This window comes from Strix aluco, chromosome 12 (assembly GCF_031877795.1).
Source record: "Strix aluco isolate bStrAlu1 chromosome 12, bStrAlu1.hap1, whole genome shotgun sequence".
Classification (NCBI taxonomy): Eukaryota; Metazoa; Chordata; class Aves; order Strigiformes; family Strigidae; genus Strix; species Strix aluco.
The window spans coordinates 20786738-20807758 of NC_133942.1; the positions used below are offsets into that span (position 1 = coordinate 20786738).

At 43.1% G+C, this 21021-nt stretch overlaps 2 protein-coding genes across 6 annotated transcripts in view; both read left to right on the forward strand.

Moving 5' to 3' along the window:
• LOC141928548 (cell surface hyaluronidase CEMIP2-like) overlaps positions 1-8063 on the forward strand; it is a 54839-nt gene extending 46776 nt beyond the window's left edge. The window contains exons 20-24 of the mRNA XM_074836942.1: positions 725-938; positions 1702-1803; positions 4082-4242; positions 5530-5639; positions 7711-8063. Of these exons, the coding sequence (XP_074693043.1) occupies positions 725-938; positions 1702-1803; positions 4082-4242; positions 5530-5639; positions 7711-7931 (808 nt within the window). The 3' untranslated portion in view covers positions 7932-8063. The remainder of the gene's footprint in view (positions 1-724; positions 939-1701; positions 1804-4081; positions 4243-5529; positions 5640-7710) is intronic.
• The window catches only part of CEMIP (cell migration inducing hyaluronidase 1), a 114259-nt gene that overhangs the window by 42597 nt on the left and 50641 nt on the right, over positions 1-21021 (forward strand). For 2 of the 5 annotated variants that reach the window (XM_074837206.1, XM_074837202.1), the window contains exons 2-6: positions 15319-15426; positions 18307-18459; positions 19137-19275; positions 20059-20295; positions 20679-20858. In XM_074837206.1, coding sequence (XP_074693307.1) covers positions 15351-15426; positions 18307-18459; positions 19137-19275; positions 20059-20295; positions 20679-20858 — 785 coding nt within the window. In that variant the 5' untranslated portion in view covers positions 15319-15350. Of the gene's footprint in view, positions 1-8223; positions 8291-9485; positions 10062-15318; positions 15427-18306; positions 18460-19136; positions 19276-20058; positions 20296-20678; positions 20859-21021 lie in introns of those variants that run through there. The other 3 variants (XM_074837204.1, XM_074837203.1, XM_074837205.1) reach the window with 3 other exon arrangements.

Sequence of the window (21021 nt, forward strand, 5' to 3'; positions counted from 1 at the left end):
ATTCTTGGAAAGGAACCAAGCTTACTCATTTTTTCTTCCAGACAAATAGAAACAAATATTTAGTTTTAAAAGAAATAGAATGAAAAATCCCTTTAAAGCTCATGTATCTTTTTGATCCTGGAGCTGAACTGAGCTGTTTATGTAATTTCCTCAGCCTGAATTGCAGAATGGACACGATTGAAAACATACTTAGAACAGCTAGAGAAAAAAATGAACTCCAAAGGCCAGAAGACCTGGCTGCCTTCGAGCTTTTGTCATGCATGCCTAGGGCTAAGCTCTGCCTGCGGGCCAAGACCCTGCAAAGCAGAGCTGAAGGGGAGATGCTGATATTTCCAGGCAAGCCTGCCTCCTTCTGCACAACAGCCGGAGCACTGCTGCTCTTTCTCTGGTGGGATGGCAGCACGCCTGGGGGCAGCATGGGGTGTCTGGGACTGGAGGGGGTGTCTGCCCCACACAATGCTTGCCTGGTGAAGGCAGCTGGCTTGGATGTATGGGCTGCAAGCGCTGCAGGTCTCGTCATGCCAGGATGAGAGGGGAGCTCCACCTGCATCCTTGCAGGACCCATTTTGCAGTGGGTGTGCCATATTACACCAGTCTAAGACAGAGCTGGTTTGTGATGCTGGGAATGTGAGGGATAATGCAATTTAGCAAGTGCAGATTGTGCCTCTACTTAGCTTGTCCTCTAAGCACACAGTGGCTCTGATCTCTCTGCTCTCATTTGTAGGTACCTATTTGTTCACCTGCAAGCCCATGAAGCTCGTAAAGGACACAGTTACTGCTCTCAGCAAGGCTGCGAACGTATTAAAATTATGGCGCATATGTACCCAGGGGACTCCTGGAGCTGTGGCCCAAACCCCTTCCCGGAGAGGCCAGCAGCTGCCCAGCGCCCCGTGTCCCGGCACCCGGCCGGGCCGTGCAGGGCGTGTGGGGCCCCACAGGTACCACCCACATGAAACAGCATCTGAGGTTATGCAGTGTCTGTGCAGCCACATGAGGTCAATCTGTTTTCACAGCATATATAGGGAAAAGCTATAGGGCATTCCCACTTGTGATTCTGCCCAGTATCATGTAACCTGGGTAGAGGGGGAAGGGGTTTGCTCTGATTTTTTTCAGATCTTTGTACTATGTTTCAAAGATAGCCTCAAAGAAATTGCCCAACTCAAAACGTGAATGCACATTCATGACACCTTTTTTCCCCATTTCTTTCTTTTAAACAGGAATAAAAGGACTCTTGAGAGGGCTCAGATTGGCTTAGCTTTGAATTCCAAAGTATGACTTTGCTGCTGAATTTCAAACTGGGAAGTAATTCTGGTTAATAGGAATAACTGGGAAATTAGAACCAGGTTCTCTTCTCATTTACTGAAAATTCACCCCACTCTAAATCCTGTAAAATTGTTTCAGGCTCATACAGATCTGCACTTGAGTTTATAGCCAGGCAAGATATATGAAATTCATACACAAATTTTGAATTTATTAAGTGGCAGAATGACCATCAGAGGTCCCTTCTAACCAGCATTGCCACGAGCCTTTGATAAATGGTGTCTTAATAATGAGCGCTTGTGAACCAGGATCACAGTTTTAAAAAAGAATTCTTAAAAGTTTTGCAATCATATATACAAGCATTGGTACCTGGTGTCATTTTGTTGATGAAAACCAGTTAGCAAGCCAGTTTTTAAGTCTCTGTCTCTGGTGTAATTGCAGCTTGCTATCACTAGCACACCCTCAGTCAAGTATATAAGGATTCAGATCCAGTCTCTCAGCAGGGCGGACGTACAAAACCACTTGACATCCGCGTTCATTAAGGTATGTTGTGTTTTTCTGCGTTTGAAATGGTGATTAAACAGGGGAAACTTTATCTCCAAGGAAAGTTACTGCAAAATCTTGCTGAGCCTTGGTGGAAGGAAATGGGAAGTTCCCCTGGAAGAGGCAAGTTCATTGTTCTTTCCTTACAATTAACTTCATTAAAGTCACTGGGAGTTAGTATTCTATTCAGATGAGGATTTGAGCCCTCAGGGAAAAAAAGGCCTTTTATCACCTCAGAAGAAGAATTACCACCACCACTCTAATGTAGAGGAAGGGGGCAGGGGAAAGCACACCAGAAGTCATTGTTTACAAAGGATGTGGGGGCAAAAACAAGTTTATTTTTCTGATTTTCTCTGTTGGCATTGTACTAAAAGATAAAAATAACTATATTTCACTACTGAAGGCATTTGGAGCTGTCAGGTAGTCCCTGCACATGCCTTATATGCCTGTCTAGATGGTGAAGAGTGGCTGAAATCACGCTTGCAAGGACACTGTCCAGGCTTACGTGCCTGTGTGCTACTGAATTATAATTAATGCTAACAAATGCCAAGCAAAGCTGGTACAGCATCCTTAAGGAGTCTGAGCAGTCAATATTTCTTGCCTCGTGCACTGCATCATCAAAAATTTATCCAAAACCATTAGCAAGCAGGCAGCACCCTCATCTGTGGTGAAGTGCAGAGACCTGCGTGTGTGCAGCACTTGTGGGACAGGCGTAGTATCCTCAAAGCGTCTTTGCCTTTTCTAAAGCTTTAATGCAAAGTACTGTTTTTCAAAGGAATTTTTATTTCTGACACATGTACTCCTAGCTGAAGTAAAGGATGGGCTATGCAAATGATGAAGACTAATGTCTAAAGGACGTTTCCTACCCTAAATCTTAAAATATGTGAGAAATTTAGAAATAAAGAAGTGAAGCAGAGGAACGGCCACTACCAAAGCACATGTTTTGTTCTTGTTTTGCTGAATGAAATGCAAAAGTCAGAAATGTTTTACATTTATAATCCCAGCTTCCCCAAGGACTGAGTGAACTGGGTGCGGCACTGCCCTGCTCCAGCTCCCGTGGGGCCACATGAGCCCTTGTGCTGGCTCTCGGTGGGTCTGCAGTGTGCGGGCAGGGGCGAGACACCCAACAGGGCTGTTTCTTTGGCCAGCAGCTCACGTTTAGTTTAGTTTGCAGTGGTGGTTGCTCTGTGCTCCATGTGCATCCAGACTTTGACACACTTCCCAGGCTTAGGAGTGTGAGACAGCCAGGACCAGGCAAAAGATTTAGTCTGTCTTTGCTCCTCCTCACTCCCCTCTGCCCACCCATGGCCTGAACATTCATGTTTCCCTTACCCTTGACCCCCCTATTGCATTCAGCATCATCCGACATCTTGCAGAAGCCACTTCTTAACACTTGGCTCCCTCCTTCAGTCTGGCCCTACAATTCCCTGGAGGCATTCACATGTCTCAGATTGTTGGGATGTATCTGAGCTCCCTGGTGCCTGCGGGTTTTGGACGACTATGTGGATTACAGTGGCGTGTTGTGTATCCCGGGCTCAGCTTTCTGAGAGCCTGAACTGGACATGCTGTTGCTCTCCTTGGTGGAGGTTGTGTCCTCCCAGGCTGGGCCCCAGGGATGCTGGGGAGATGCGCCAGTGCCCAGCACCTCAGAGAGCCTTTGCCTTTCTAAAAACAAATATCGTGGCACATCCTGAGAGGTGTAACCTGGGGAAAGAGCCTTTGCTGTAGGAACGGAGGAGAGTAGGAGACACTTGTGCAACAACTTCTTTGAAGCACTGGGGCAGCCCTACCAAGAAGGAATATTTTGGTTTTGATATTTACATTTTGAGGGAAAACAAAAAAAAACCCCTGACAACCCCATGTGTCGCCTCTACTCCTCCATCTGCTGTCTCAGCACCTCTCCCTTGCTCCGTGGTCAAATCTGCTTTGCCAAGTGACAGTAATTTGCCCCACATGGAAAGAAGCTGTATTAAGACTGAGCTAAGCATTTTACTCCCAGGATTCTCGGCTTCCCAAATGTATCCTCCTAATACACAAAAGATGCTGATGATCTCATTTCTCATGTTTTTGTACCCCATTGTAAACTTAGGGTTTTGCTTCCTCTTGCCACTGACCATCTATCAGTGATGTCACTTCATCTGTACTAATTATACATTTAAAATTATAGGGTGTACACCCTTGATATTTTCCTTGCTTGTAACTCCGTTATGGAGAAGCATAATCAGAGTCTGAAACTCCTCAGCCTCCCTCCATAAAACCTACCTGTTTTTTGTTGCAGATAAATGACACAGTTTTCCTGTTCAATAGGCGTGGGATATTCTTCATGGTGCTAGATGCATGTTCAGGAGCAGTCGTGAGTAGGAGGCACTTTGGCACAGTTACTGGTGAAAACGCTGCCAGTGCAATAACTGATTATGTTCAAACATTTATAAAAGAGAGGTAAGAAAACTGCTGAGAGACCAGTTCATGTAGTAACCCGTGTCTGATAGACAAAGAAGGGAAAATCACCTACTTTCATAAGCAAACCTGTGCTCTGAAGAAATCTGGCACAGATTAAATATGTACAAATCCCAAATATCACCCAGATAATAAAAGAAGCAGCATCTCTCTCCCAGGATTGCACAGATTAGAGCAGACAGAAACAGGTTTTCTGGAAAACTGTCAATTCCTTCTAAATTAACCATTCATTTTCCAGCATGGAGTAGATAAGGTCCTTGCAATGACATTTGCAATCCTGTGCAACTATCCTGGTGTCCAGCAGTTTCCTGGCAGCCGATGATTCAGTTTTCCATTTCTGAAATGAGTTGGTTTGTGTTTAGTCTTACTGATTGTTTTTGCCTCTTGTGACATGAAAATCATAGGTGTGCCAGATTTTCCAGTCGGACTTTTCTTGGGCGAGCCAATGAATAGACCTGCTTGCCTGCGGGCTCTGTTACCTTGCATGTGTCCTGGCAGTGGTCTGGATCATCTCTGTTTGTGTCTGTCCCACATTCCTTGTGGTTTTATGTGTCGCCACATAAACATGGAACAACAGAGATTTATAGATAAATTCTTGGCTGCTGGCAGAAGCAGGTCAAATAACCAGAAAACAGATTTTCAGTCCAAGACGTTTCTGAGCAGTTCATGACCAAAGGTTTGAACACTCCTGAGTTATTACATCTGGATTTATGCACGAGTGTGTATGTGTATCAAACATGCATGAAGTGACATATATCCGTACGATGCCTGGATATTCAGTTTGATTTTCTGGTAGGATGTGTATTTTGCAAGTCTAGGCATTCAGCTAAATGCAACCAGTTGTGCAACCTGTAATTCATTGCAGGTACAATTTACTGGGGGCTGAAAGCACATCTGTGAGGACTAAAGCCAGACTGAGGCCTGACTGAAAATCAGACCCAGGATATGGATGGCTTCAGAGTCTCAGGACTGTACAGGAACTGAATTTCTTCTGCGGCTGAGTGTCATGTTCCTGTAAGGGATGCACTCACAAGCAGTCATTTGTGCTTCTTTTGATTCCACGTGAAGCACAGGTTTAATTTAAGAACATTTAAACAGAGGCTTAAACTTAGGAAAGCTTATGTGTGATTGAAATCAAAGGGATTTAAGCATGTTCTTAAAGTTAAGCAAGCTCTTAAACACTTTTCTGAATTGGAGCTTAAAGGTCTTGCAGATTCCCAATGAAGTAATATTTTGCAGTTGTGCAGTAATTACTGTCCTTCTTTTCAGATCACTTGTTCTCGTGTGCTCTAGAGGTATTGCAGACATGGTGGGGAGCTCCGAAATGCCTGTTTTTACCACGTTAGGTTCAGCAAAGCCTATTGTCTTCCACAAGGAAGGTAAACATATTTATTCTACCATGTTTCTTTTGCTTAAGAATTACTGGTGTGTTTCCCTACCAAAAATGTACACATATGTATATAGTGCTTATCAATATATTTCCTACCACAATGTGCCAGGGTAGGCAAGTGGAAACCTCTTGGCTGAGGCATGGTGAGAAGTAGGAGAGTTATTTTGGGGTTTTGACCCTACCTCACTGGTGAGAAGCTGCATGCCACAAATTTTTCATCCTAAAAGGAGCTTGGTTTTGTAACAAACAAACAAACAAGAATAATTTGATAAAGATTACATCTCTAAAATTCAACTGCTTTGCAAGGAAAAACAATCATAAACTGAAAAGTTGATGAAAAAGAAAATAGCCTGAAGTGAAATAGGAGCTATTTATTTTTTTGTATGGAAGGAAGGTGAAATTACCAGTTTTGGAAAGTTCTTACTACAGTTTTACCTTGGTATCATTGGTCCAGGAAATCCGTGCTGGCTTTCCTACTGGAAAGCTAGGGGCTATTGAGTCCAGGTTTGGATGAATAATTTGTGTGATAAGGAAATCAGGAAAACAACCAGCCAGCTTGATGCAGATTTCATTTGCAGTCTCTCAAGCCGAGATCAGATGGAGAATTGGCTGTATTTCCAGCTTCTTTTTTTTCTTGGGTGTTTGGGGATTTTTTTTCCGTACTGCTTTACTGAAATTTATATCAATTTCTGGTTCAAGTTTCAAAGCTATGACCATTCCAAGGGATGATGGCATAGTCTTTACAACAGAGACAGTGATTCAACTTCGGTGCTTGTTTGATTCCCGAGAAGCTGGTTTTTTTCTTTTCTCTTTTCAAAAGTAAAAATTTGAGTATTTCTTTTTTGTTTTTATCCTGAAATTTCATTGCGTCATTCTTTTGTCAAAGCCCTGGATACTTTTGAAAGGAATTTTTTGATTAAAAAGCAATCTTTTTTTTTGTTTTGTCAAACTTTGTTCCCTGACCCACCTGTGCCGCTCTCTTGGGCGCAGCACTTCCAGGTTGTTTTGGGAACTCGATTCAGCCTCCAGCCTCGACTACTCCTGGGGCACAAAAAGCAGCAAGAGGGGCCGCCACCATCCTGGGGACATGCTGACTGGTGGCCATCTCCTTGCCCTGCCACTTCGTTGGGACGCTGGTGTCTGGCAGTGGGACTAAGCTGCTGCTGACCGGTCATGTGCTGCCCCTGTTTTGCTTTTCCTAAGGGCAAGGGTGTTCACCCACATGTCTGCCCTGATTTCCAGTCTGGATAATTATGTTCTGCTTCATGAGCTTGCTCCCGCTGATGCAGGTATGCACACTATTTGACTTCACAGCTTCAAAAGTGGTCCCACGCAGGACTGGTCCGTGCTGGAGGGGCTGTATTTCAGGGCAGGCTGGAGCATTTCTGCCAAGTGCATATTGCTTCTGCCAGGGATAATGCAGAAAAGCCCCAATCCTCTTGACCCCTGCAGGATCAGGATTTAGGGTCTTGTTGCCTGGTTTTGCAAAACCTTATTTAAATTAGAAGTGTTTACAGGAATAGTCTCGATCCAACTAGCTGCAAATAGCCTTGGGAGACTTTGCAATGAAAAGCATAATATAAACACAAGACATTATTATTAAAATGGAAGAATACATAATGCCTTTGTACTTTGTGACAGCAGAGGACCAGAGCAGAGTCGACATGGGGGATAGTTTAGGCATAACAGGAAGAAACTGATGTAAACTAATAAAATGAGGATTCGAAGCGCCTAACCATTTTCATGTAGTCAAATATGAAAAAGTATCGGTCTTATTTAAAAATAAAGAGTAAAACAATATTCCTGCTAAGTGACATCTGGGAATCTATCTTAGCTTATTGAAACACTTGCAGATCTGTGATACAGTGTGGTTATGGCTTCAGCGAGGCTCATTTCCTCTTTCATCACCCTTTTTCTCTCTTAAATGTTCTGTTATTTTAATCCAAGGAAAAAAAGAAGGGCTAAGAAGTTTCTATGACGTGTGGAGGGTGTCCGTGCTGTGCTGCTAATAAGTGAACTGACCCATCCAGAGGGTCACTTTCTTTGTGTCTGTTTTTCAGGGAGTTTTGCCATGCTTGGCTATAAAGGACAAGCCAACCCCCCCTGGATTAAAGTCCTTAATCATGCTGGTTATCAGAAAGCGGCTTCTCTACAGCATTATGTTCCCTTGAAGCTGAAAGAATATCAATGTCCAACTAATGATGATGAGTCGCTAAAATTCGCTTTTTCTCAGAACCACTCGGAGCACATCTCTGTAGAGGCTGTGGCACCACGGGATTAGCATCACTGGGACAACACCAGCCAGGCAAAGCCTGCTACTGTCACCAAAACCTGCTCTTGTTTTTACAGGCTTGTACCAAACCGATGGTGTTCACTTGTATATTTTATAACTAATAAATATATTGTCATCTTACCCACTGTGGTAGAGCTTTATTTTTCAAACAGTGCCTCACAGGGCAGAATAGGAAAAGCCTGTGGGCTGCCTTTCCCCAGGAGAAGTGTTTCAACATATCTACGATTCGGTATCTGAAGGTAAGTTTTAAAGGCAAGAATCTGCTCTCTGGTATTACAGGGACTGGAAATGAACTTTCACGTGGAGATTTTAGCAGCATCCAGGGAAACAGATGAAATTCAGCAGAGGTAGGGAATTCAGTCCTTCAGTCCTGTTTTCCCTCCATTAATGTCTGTCCATCTGCTGTGGCATCTTAGGTGAACTCAGTAACATCTGCTTGTAAGCATGCAGTGATCTTACAATAATATCTTCTAATCAAACTGACTATATAGGGTACAACAAGGAGTTATAAATGCGTTTCTATCTGTACCTAATGACTGGTGAAATGATGTTTGTCCAACTGATACGAACATTTAATTGAAGACCTGCAGGAATAAATCCCAGGATAAAGTATGTGCTTGCGTCCCTTTCAGACAATGCTCGTATTGATTTTCTGCTCCCATTGAGGACTGAAATACTGCCAGTATTAGTGGCTAATTCTCTTTGATTTTTTGTTCATGCTGCTGCTTTTTGAAGTAAAGACAAAAACAGAGCTTTGTATGCAAACTGAGAAACAACTCATGACCTCACTGACTACAGTTTAAGTACAGAGTTACCCTGAAATGATGACAGACTCTTTTTAGTTTGAACATGATGTTACTTGGTGACAGCAGTGAAGGGACGGGCGATTTCAGACTATCCATGTCTTTGCCATACGGGTTACTCAAACAGGTAGGTGAAAGCTTTGTTACTAATGTCCCGTCGTTTCTTTGGAATTCTCAGAAATGGCCAGAAACAAGTTGCTACAGGAAAAGGTTAGTGTTTTGTTGGCCAGACTTTTGCTCCCTGGTGAGTTAGTCGCTCTGGCATCCGCGCGCTGGCCAGCTGATACTGTGCCTCTGAGCGGGGCTGAACTCCTTGGCTGGGACACGTGCCTCCATCGGACACATATTGCCTGGTTGTCCTTGGATGTGGGGTGAGAGGACACCTGAAAGGTTTATAGGCAGACAAGGAGACCATGGCTCCATCCCCACACCCTGTGGGAGAGGTGTGAGTTGGGTTTGGCCAGGGAAGGGGTCCTGGCTTCCTAGAAAGTGTGAAGAAATCACTGATGCTGCTTAGTAAAGGTAAGATAGAGTGATGCACAGGACATCATGGACATGTGCTGGTCCCTGCGGGGAGTGATGCAGACTGATGTCCTCGGTGGAGATGAGAAGTGGTACAAAAGCCTGAGTGTCTGGGCTGACCCTCTAAGAAGCTCCCTGAAGTCCTTTTGAACTCCTGTTAGTACCTAATTGTTATGATTTCTGAGGCCGTGCAGAGGAAGAAACGCAAGATGTTTTTGGCTTGTAAGCGTAAACCCAACGTTGGAACAAGTACTTACAGAGCAAGCTTTTAGCTTGGACATTTATTTGATAATCTGTGACAGGTCCAGACCTTGGATCATAATAAAACTTTGCAGAGCTCTAACTCCAGGCTCAGACTAAATAATTGGCAAAGGAAGAGCCTGGTGAAGGAAGGAGAGGAATGTGCCTAAACCTCTGAAAAATGTCTATTCCTCCTCCCCCCCCCAGAAGGAGAGCAAATGGCAAATGTCCTGGAGAGGAAGGCGTGGAGCTGTGGCGAGCCAGATGCAAACAGTAAAGTACCACAAAAGCAAAAAGAAAAATATTTACATCCTGATGCAGTTATTTGGTTAGTTAAAAGCTGCAGTTTGAAGAGGATTCAGGATGCTGTGATCCTTTTCAGCCACTGCACACACTTTTTTTACCTTGGGAGAGAAAAAAAGGCTTCAAAACCGAGGACACTCTGCAGAGGGTACAGTTCCTCCACGGATCCTTGGGACATTTGAGATGGTGATTCCAAAGGCTCCTGCTAACCTGGCATGCACCAGAAGTCTGTGTGTGTGAAGCTGCCGGGGTAAGTGTCGCATGGGCGTTGCGTTTGTGGGAAGCTGTTGTATTCCTGCTGGGGATGTCCTGGGCAGGAGGATCTCCACCTGCATGCTGGAGTCCACACTGACTGTGCGTGTCCTCGTGGACCTGCAGCTAATCCAGGCATGTTCAGTAGATCTGATGCATTCAGGACACACAGCTGTCCTGGTTATCCCCAGAGCATTTCTGCAGGGGGAACACAGTAGCTCTGGCACTCCCTGAAAACATTAGCTTGGCTATGGACTGAGTTACTCTCAGCAGGCACAGCAAAGTTAGTGCACCTTGAACCTCAGCAAATGGGTCTCAGCTTCCCGCCACTTTGATGCTTTGAAAATTTCATGCGATGGATGAGGGTTTAATTCAGTGAAATGCTGAGCACTTCGAAAGCATGTGAAACTGGGAGTCAGTCAGCCTCGGATGGGTGGAGTGGTGTGAATTGCAAATGATTTTGTTTTAGCTGAGCCAGAAATGGCTTCCTTTCCTTTTCAAGGTCTGTCAGCCTCTGGAAAAAAAAAAGTGAATTCTGAAAAATAATGTATCTTTAAAATAACTCCCTTTTCCCGTTTTATTTCTGTTTCAAAATAGTTTGCCAATATTACAATAAATTTGCAAACACCTTAGTTTCCTTTAATTTATTCATTGTTAAAATTTCCTCTAACTCCTCCTCCTCATTCAGAATTTGTTTTTATGAACATCAGGAATCAAGGAACTTGCAGTAATGTTTATATATGGAATACGTGAGCAGAACCTCCTTCCTTGTATGAAAAGTTATTAGATAAATATATAAGAAACCAGGGTTCATTGGGAAAAAAGTCAGAGTGCTGCTTTTGACTCCAGTATGGATTTCATTGAGAAGTGAAGTCTGTTGCTGAGTTTAATCCTCCTCTACTTGCTAGTAAAATAGAGCAGCGAATGACTGAATGGCAAGCACAAGATCAAGATGAAGAGCAGAGGCAGCTACGCTGCTGTCATGCTCTGGGACTGGGAAAGCATTTTCATTAGTGACCCTAGAAATGCATTTGTTTATTTGTAAGGCTGTCTGAAGGCTTCAGCTGTGCTGTGGCTGGGTGTGCGAAGTCTCCCCCTGCACAGGAATGTCACTGTAGCAAGAACTGGCATGTCCTTGGGTCAGAAAGACAAATCTGCTCCTCAAATCCATCTTCCCAGCTGGGGCTAAAATGCAAAATTCCCTCAGTGGGGTGAGGGCAGTCACTGCCATGCAATGTCAGCAAGAAGGTAGCAGAGGGCTAATTAAACAGTTCCTCCTTCTCTCAGGAATCAGCTTCCAAATCGATGTTGGCTTCTTTGCTTATGAATGAGGAAACATACAGCAAGGCTTCAGATCTAGCCATGACACAACTAAAACCGCAGCATCAGCTGTGGCAGTGGGAGGGTCCAGGTTTGGCTACCTTGAGCAGAAGGGGTGCATCATGGCCCTGTCACCCCTCAGGGTCTCCTGGAGCATCTCACCTTGCAGAGATGGTCCCTGGGGAACACAGATTTTACTCACAGGTCATCTTAAGTACCAGTGTAAATTAGTGTCTGCTGAGAGTTCACTTTCCATCAGGCTAAAAGGCGCCTTTTCCATGTGAGCTTTTCCTGTTATTCTCCGGGGATGGCTCTGGATCCTGGCCTTGCCCCTGCACAGGTCTGTGGTCTCTCTGGCTGGGCTGTAGCAGCAGTAGTAGCAATCAGGTTTGACACCTTTTTCAGGGGAGATAGGATAGCTGCTGATTTTCTCCCATCCTTGCCATCTTTGTAATGGATGGTTAATGCCCCCATTATGCCCTGCTTGACATAGCAGAAAAGAGCCTCATCTTCAGCAGATGCTGAAGGTGCATCCTCCAAGGTGTTTCAAGCCAGTCTTAAAAAGCACCCAATATCAGAAGTAACATTTTAAAAATTTTGGTGCCAGGCTTAGGTGGTTGGCCCAGTCATGCAAGGTGGCAAGTCAAGGTCGGAGCCTGGTGTGTGTTTCTGCATGGCGGGCTGTGCCTTCCAGGAGAGCTCTGCTCTGCCACTGGGATTTGGGGTGTCCGTGTGACCCCACCATGATGCCTGTGACAGTCCAGCTTCCTCAGAGCATTTCTTTGCTGTTTTGCTTTCAGGATTGTCTGCTTTGTGTTGCCTCCAGCATTAAAACCGCAGGGAGGGCAGTGAATAGGGATTCCTGTCTATGTAGTGCACTTTCTAGTACAGTATCGCTGCTGACACCTGCAGTAGCAGCCAGCTGAGGACTAATGGTTTCCTGCATCTACTTTTAGCATTATCTGCTGCTATTGTTCACTTTTTTGGAAAGATCCAGCAGCTGGGAATCATTTCAGAAAGTCTGCCTTGCCAGATCCAGGGATATGAGTCCCACTTGCCATTGCCAGGCAGCTTTTAATGGCTGGATGAAAAAGCTTTTCTCACCCAGGAGAGGAGTCACAGATGGTATTTGAGAAATGTTGGAGATGATAGACTTAGGAGGACACTTGTATGGCCTTTATGCTCTCAAAGGGCCTGATTCTGCAGGGAGATTCGTTGACATTGCTGGTTACATCAGAGCTGAAGTCAGCCACGTGGCGCCTGTTCAAGTGAAATGTAGTGTATTGCTGTATCCCCACGCGGCTCTGAGCGCTGAGCTAACGAAACGGCTGGCTGGCAGGAGATAACCGCTCCCCTGTCCCCTCCAGCAGGAGACATTAATGAAAAGAGTCGCTATCTCTTCCTGCTCTTATATTTAACAGTAAAATCAAACATGTGGCTGTTTGTGTCTAATATTTGGGAAAGATGCTTAACTGAGAGCCTTTGAAGGAAAATTCCTGAGATTATCCTCCGAGCAGCATTTTTCCAGCAGCGTGTTAGTCAGAGCTGAATCAGAGGAGTCGGATCCTCTTGGCCCTCTTGACTCTCAGCCTTTCCAACTCGAGTGCCAGTTAATACTAACACTGCAATGAACTCGGGCTTGCTGCGAGCAGAATCAAACGCCCTACCTCAGTCACAAAATAAGCAGGATATTCTTTGGCCCATCAGACACTACAAAAACATTGGAGCCTGGCATACAGCTGGTGACTCCAGAGATGCCATGACTTTCCAGTGTGATTGCTTGTTGTGATCTTTGCTGTTGAAGATGGATGTAATCAGGGAAGCAGTCCCCAGTGAGCAACTGGGGATGTAATACCAGAAGCCATTTTGCACAGCCTGATGGTGAATACTGTACAGTTCTTGGCTCTAAAGAAAGCAAAGACTGTGAAATTTCTTAAACCAATTTCCTACCAGTTTGTTACAGGTTACTGTAAGAAACAAGATCATGAACTGGATGGAGCAGAGATGCTCCTCTGAGTTTTTAATGGGTCAGAACAAAGACATTTCTTTGCTACCCAAGAAGCAACAGGAGAGCAAATGCATGCCATCACTGTCAAAAAATCAGTCGCTTCTTTTTGTTTCTGAGAACTCTTATATCATCTGAATGTATTTTATGACCAGTACCTTACCAGTTAGAATCTGGCTTTGTGCAACAGTAACACACAGCTGTGTCCATGCTATAAGAAACACTGTTTATCTGCAATGACCATCCTGTGGTATTACCACTTGTTTAGTTTTTCCATTATCATTAAAGCAGAATCTAGTGATTAGGCTTGCAGATTAGGCTGTGTAATAATCACTAATATATCTTGACATTTTAATGGTGACTGCTGTACTTTGGGCATACCTCTAATAATGTTCCTTTAAAAGAGCCCTGGCTTATCACACATTGATGGTTAATGCTGTTAAAATGTCAGACACAGGCAGCTTGGTTCTGGCGCAAATTCCATGGCGACAGTATTGCTCTCTGATAATGTATATCATTCAAAGTTATAGCATTACTAAGTGCATTCCTCTTTTCTACTGTTCTGTAACAGCATTTCAGCACCTGATAGACTGTACCAAGCCCTGAGTCTATGCTGTTTCCAGAGCTCACAGCTGTCAAATACACTATACCAAAACAAGCAAACATTTTCCTGCTGGAATATTTCCTGGCAAATCTGGTTCTAATGCTATTTTTAATACAATCATTGGATTACATGTAGTTTGAACGTATACTTGTACTTCAAGCTATCACCTTTATGAAAAGTAGAGACATGTGTTTTGCATACATACACTGTAAAATTTGCTCCAGACTAAATCCTGGCTTCTTGCATATCTTTTTCTCATGTTTTTTTGTTTGGTTTATATTAACAAGTGACATGAAAAGTAACATGTGCTTTTTGCCCTAAAGAAATTGGGGCACCCTGGAGTTTTTTTCAGTTGCTTTTTTTGTGTCTAAGCTATGCGATGCATACATTTATCCTATTTCATCATTGTGATGTGACATGACAGCTACAAATAAATTTCTTCAATATTCCTCAGATACTGGCTTACATGATAAAACCTAATGGCTCCAAGGACTACATGTGAATTTTAAACAGTGCCTTATGAATACAGAAGTGGGTGTCCTTGCTTCAGTGTGAATATACATGTCAATAAATTGTCATGAGCATGGGGCAGAGCTGCAAAATCAATCACTGGAGACTGGAGAGAATCACATTAATTCTAACTTTGACTTTCATGACACTGCTTGTTTGTTTTTGCTGGGGGTTGGCTACTAAAGAAATGAAAACATTAGGTAGACTGGTTTCAAAAGCAGCTTTTGCTTTTGCAAGAAAATTCTGGGCTGGTGTATTAAATAGACAGTGTTTTCTTGGATCTGAAATCTAAGAAACTGCATGCTTCAGATTGGAAGTGTGAGTGTATGGTTTATCTTGGGGGTGCACAAAACACCATTGCTAAAAATGTGTGGGTAGTACGGGGGAGAGAGGTGCCACTGAAGGCTTACTTCGTGAAAATTTGTCACTCTGCAAACGCTTTCTCTGTTGTGTTTCATTACTTTTTTGCACATGTGAATATGCAGCCCTAGAGAGTCTTGACACTGGCTGTGTTTATACTGCATTCCTAAGGCATTTTGGCTACATCTGGAGGTTGCTTTCTGAGTGTCTATTTGGATTTCCAAGTGGGTTTATCCTAAACCAAACAAAGGGTAAGGAGCTGCCCATGGTTTCTTGCTCTGTTCAGTCTGATCCTGAAGCGGCATGAAAGTGTTCTCAGCCATAGAGCTGAATGGGAATGGAAGTTGCCTGGCATAAAGCTGTATATAACCTTTTTTGTGCTGTGAATGGTTTTTGCATGAGCTGGGGGGGAAAAAAAAAAAAAAGTGACATTTGCTTGATATTCTTTCTTCACAGGTATCCATCCAGAGAATTGAAAATCCTGAAGAATGGCTCTACCTACCTCCTCGTTTCTGGCTGAAAATTTCATTTTTCTTCTGTTTGTAATCTCTTCTGTAAGTACAGGTAAGTTTTCCTGCAATGGGAAAAAGAGCATGGTTTGTAACACTATTTTTAATAAAGACATTGCTGGTTTAGATTGATCAGCTTTTCACTCTGCTTCATATAAGAGTCAAGGACAGAGTGAGAAAACTCAGGAGAAAAGCAGTTTTCTGATGTGCCAATACTCCTGATCGAGGGCAGCTGGAATGGCAAAGACTGAAATTTCTGAGCAGGTGAAAGTACCCTCAGGACTCCCTCAGACTCTGCCACTCATTCTTAAAACAAGCCCAAATCCAAGAAACTGCCACAAAGAAATAACAAAAGAAACCTCAGGTCCTAATAGCTGTGGCTGTGGGAGGTGAAGTCGAGCATTTTGCTGCATTGCCTGAGCCCAGATATGGACAGCAAAAAGCTCTGGGGTGGGACGTATCTCCCCCTTTGGTTTTGTCTCTTCCAAGTAGCCCTTTTCCTAAGCAGTTAGGGAAAAGGGAAGCTCCATATACATATTCTAAATACAGCTAATTTGGGGCTTTGTATCTGTTTAAAACAAAGATACCATGTGTCTTGCCCCCAACGCTGCAGCTGCATGAAGCAACCTTTCATTGCTGTGCTCAGGCCCTTTTGGTCAAGAAGCAAAACATTCAGTTAATTCCTTGTGCTGGGTAGAAGTTGCACTCTTATTTAAAAAATTACAATGAGAGCAATAATCATGCCATCAAGGTACCTGGATGAGCTGGCAGAAGATGCTCAGCCTTCTGGTGTCCTTGGCGCAGTGGATGCAGGTGACGCGCACGGCTCCTGCTCTCTGGGATGAATTGGTTAATGGAATTGGGAATTTGGGTCCTTGTTTGAGATTGTGTTGGCTTTTGCTGATTGTTGTCCCAAACATCAGTATAAATTCCTCTTGATTTCCCCTTAGACTTCACTGTCTACCTCTCTGTTTCTAAATAATGAGGGCACAAGCCATCTTTTGAGACTGCATGAAGCTCTTTTGGACATTAGCATAGCCAAGTAAATGGAAAAATGAACAAGCTTTTATCCTGTCCCCTTAATCTAGTTAATAAATTATACCTCTACATTTGAATCAATTCTTTAGGTTTTATTTAGCTTCTCATCATGAGCAAATTTTCCTATTATCCTTATTCCTATGGGAATAACAGCTCATTTTTTTTTAATTTGTTGCCAGTGTGTATTACAGTTATATTTGAACATCTATTTCCAATGCAAGTCCAATTTCCTGCCTGAAATATTTATCTTTTTCAACTCTTAGTAATTCTGTGTGTCTTCTGGTAGAAATCCAGAAACTCCTTCTTATTTTCCTCAATTACTGTAAATTGGAAAAAGTGCTTCTGACATTACCGATACACTTCCAGCTGGCACAAGTGGTATCAAATCAGGTCCTGGATGTTTATCAGTATTTGACTTGCTACCTGGTAGATTATTAGCCCTCTCTGATTTGGTCACTTCACGTATATGGAAAAAGTTTGCAGAGAGCCAGGCATATGTTGCCCACATGAAATGTTCGTTGCTTACCTTGAATAGCTGGTATTTAATGGGTCTCTGGAGACATAAAGGCAGTGACTGATCCAATTCTATTGCTTTCTTAAGACATGAAACTGGTGGAGGAAGAGAAAACTGAATGCAGATGGACAGGTTTTGTTTCTGTTGCTGTGGAATTACCCTTCAAGTTTCACAGTGTCAGTGCACAACAGCTCTCTGTTGACTACACCAGCATGGGGACATGTTTCCTTGCATGGATTCACGTTGTTGTCCTTTCCATTAACTGAATGCATTAGTATCTGTGGGGCAAAAACCACCCAACTTTGCTAAGTGCCAGAGACATAACCCTGCTGAAGTCAAGGTGTTTATCCTATGTCTGTTACCATTGATTTGTGGATCCTGTAGTTTTCCTATAGTGTTTTAAAGGATAAAAATTGGAGAGCTGGTGAGACCTCCCAACCCTTTCTGATAGCAAAGGGCTCATTGTTCAACTTCCACTGACCTCAGCTTCCTAGGATTAGAAAGGTTTCTACCCTCAGAAAATATGCCTCACACATGGGACTCTCGCATTCACAGTTTTGTTGATGAGAGTAAGATGTGAGGCTCACATATCGAGTGAGATTGTATCAGGGAAATTTTTATCTTAAGTAAATACTTACAACATGAGACTCTTGGATTTGGTATGAGATCTGTTTAGACTGACACGTCATGGCAGTCCATAATCAAATTTGTGTGTGGAGACTGGTGATGTGTGAACTCAAAGCAAATGAATCCTTATGGCTTCTGCCTGGAAAAGCTCACAAACTGAGTCCCTCTCTTGTGAGATTCCTGTTGCTCTCTGTTACTGGCTGGACTGGTAATTCCTTGGTGCTTGGTGTTCTCATGTTAGTTCGAGCACTTTCACTTTCCATTTCCAGTGAAAACACAGTATGCAAACATATTTTAACATCTTTACATTAAACAAAGCTTTTCAAACCTCACAGGTATTTTGGGGGCACTTTTAAAGGTAGTAGTTGTTTTATCCTTTCATCAACATCTTCCCTGGTCTTGTGAAAGGCTTTGTGTCCGGATGGTATGGACAGAGCTGAATGTCACTGCAGGAAGGGCTCAGTTACAGCCTCTTCTCAGTAGTTTTCTGGAAACTGCATCCCTCGCAAGGCTCCTTTACATTGGGTAGCGGGTTTTCCCATGCTTCCAGAAAATGGAAAACCATACAGCTTAAGCTGTTGTTTGTTTTCTTTTGGTCATGAGCCACATGTACTCTACTGCACTGAGGTATTGCTGTGTTCCAGGGAGTCAGCAAAGGGGGGTACTAAGAATGATAATGTAAAGATGCCCTGATATGGAGCTTTCTGTCGTGCACCAAACAAACAGTAATTGTCTTCACTCTCCATCTCTACCCAGCAGAAGCAGCTGTTGCATGTCCTGATAAGGATCCTGAGTTAGAAGACTGGAACCCAGGTCACAATGAAGAAAACCGCATTGAAATCCGTAACGGCAGGAAGCTCCTTCTCTCTTCTTCTGCGACTGTCCACTCTATCCACATCACTGACAGAGGTAAAAAGTGCTAGTGGCAAGATTGGGTGAAGTGTGCTTTCCCCTACGGCTGTTTAAATCACTCTGTCTCATGCTGGGAGAGCTTCCTGCTTCTTGCTGAGAAGTTGGTGGCTACTGGACAAACAGAGTTTCAATTCAGCACGAGTGTGGGTGGCAGCTGAGATGCTATCTGCTCTTTAGCCATTATATTCAATCTATTTGCTGTCCTGTCTGGAGAATTTACAAAAGTAGCTCAGTATACTCATTAGTTCGACTTCTTTGATTTGCTTCAAAAACATTTCTTTTACTAAATCGTTGTCCCGATAACATCATATTGCAATAGTTGTGTTCTCAGGGTCTCAGGACAGGGCAGATACGTATGTGCCTCTTTGTCTCTAAGGACAGAGTCATAGTGTTACTGGTCACTGCTAGCATGAATAGCTATTATTCATCTTAACTCTGAATTTCTGTCTCAGTTTTGAATGAGTCCTCTTCCATGCAAATCTTAATTGCATTCTTCAAGAATTGGACTGATTAAAAAACATGTAATGTCTTTAGGAATTGTATCGAGAGCTGTTTTGGGGAGGACGGGCAGAATTTTTCAAAAATTGAGATGAGAGCCCTGCACTGGATTTAGCACAATGGTATCACAACCTCTGATGTGTGTTAAAGCAAATGTCATAACCTTTTCTACTTAGGAAAACTGGTCATTAAAGATGATGTGCAGCCTATCATTTTGCGTACTAGACATATACTCATTGAAAATGATGGAGAGCTGCATATTGGCAGTGAGATGTGCCCCTACCAAAGCAATGTGGTTATCATCTTATATGGACGGTATGTATGCATGATAAAATAATGTCTTAGAACTTTCTAAGATCTCTCTTACACAACAGGGAACAAAAAAGTTCCTTAGAATTACATTTTCTCAGATGTACTTATCATCATTGCTCTGTGGAAAGTTCAGTAGCTTTTTAAACAGTTTAAATGGCCTTTAAAAAATTGCAGTTTTGGTTCTGGTTTTCAAATCCTACTGGGAGATGAACACTGGGGTATTTGGTCATGCCAGAAAATTAGCATGCACCTTGCCACCACTCAAGCTGATTTTCCAGCTTGAAAACCCAAGGAGTTCTTTTATTATGAAAAATTCTTCTCCCCAGGCATCCTTTCTTTCTGCATGAAAGTGGTGAGCCAAAGGATAATACATTTAAGTCTTGCAGCTCACTACAGGATCTCTTAGAATTTCAAGGATGCCAAACTCATATTTAACAACGACTAGACCTCCTAGCTCCTGGTTAGGGTCCTAACTTCCTCCAGAATTCAAAAACACAAATGTGTCATTCAGTCTGGGCTTCAAACCTCCTCTGGCTTGGATATAATGGATATAACATGTGTAATCTGCATTCCAGATTGCTGCTGGTCTTCAGTTGTTGCTAGTATTATTTCAAATAATTTATTTTCTCTACAATGTGGGCAGTTGATGATTCTTAGAGTAGTTCAAAGAAATGTATTGCAAATCATGACACTTCTCTCCTTGGGCTGTAGCAGAACAAGGAGAGAGGCTCCTTGACTGTCAGATACAAACCCAAAACTGGTTCCTTTTCTTCCTTCCTGCTGCAGAGCGGATGACAGCAGCCAGCCAAATCCCTACTTTGGGCAGAAGTATCTTGGAGTAAGTAAAGGTGGCATTCTTGAGATCCACGGAAAGAAAAAGCTGTCCTGGACTTTCTTAAACAAGACTCTTCATCCTGGTGGCATGGAAGAAGGTGGATATTACTTTGAAAGGAGCTGGGGCCATCGGGGTGTCATTGTCCATGTTATTGACCCAAAGACGGGGGCAGTTGTCCATTCAGATCGGTGAGTGACTTTTCAGCAGTCTAGATGTGACGATCTTTGAGTACAGGTTGGGGACAGCATCTCAGCAAGCTCAGAAACACTCATTTTAGCATCTTGTTCAAATGGGTGTTATTGCATGTATATACAGTTCTTTCTAGATCAGTAATCTCCAAAACCAAAGAGTGAGTAGTGCTACTACCTTGCTATTCTGTCAACTAGAGTTTAATCAGTTCAGGTTAGCAGAAACCCCTTGTATATCCTGTTAGACAAGTGCTTTTGCAACTGGATAGTATCACTACTGTAAACAATACAAAAGAGTTATTTCTTTATAGCACTTGCTTTTCAGTACATAAAGCTGCGATGCTCACTGAAGTAAATGTTTTCGGGTGTTTTTATCACTTTAGGTTTGATACCTACAGAGCAAAAGAGGAAAGCATACGTCTTGCCCAGTATTTGGGCAAAGTTGCAAATGGCATGATCCTGTCGGTTGCAGTGAATGATGAAGGATCTAGAAACTTGGATGACTCGGCCAGGAAAGCAATGACCAAACTGGGCAGCAAGCATTTCCTCCACCTTGGGTTTAGGTATGTGCCAGTCCTGCCAGTTCTTCCAGCACAGAGGCTTTATTATGCTCCTGAGATGTCCAAATAATTCCGCTCTCAAAGGCACAAAGTTCTTTCACATGGGAAAAAAAAAAAAAAAGAGGGAAACTTCTCAGTGTGAAGTTTTAGCAGTTAATTAGATACT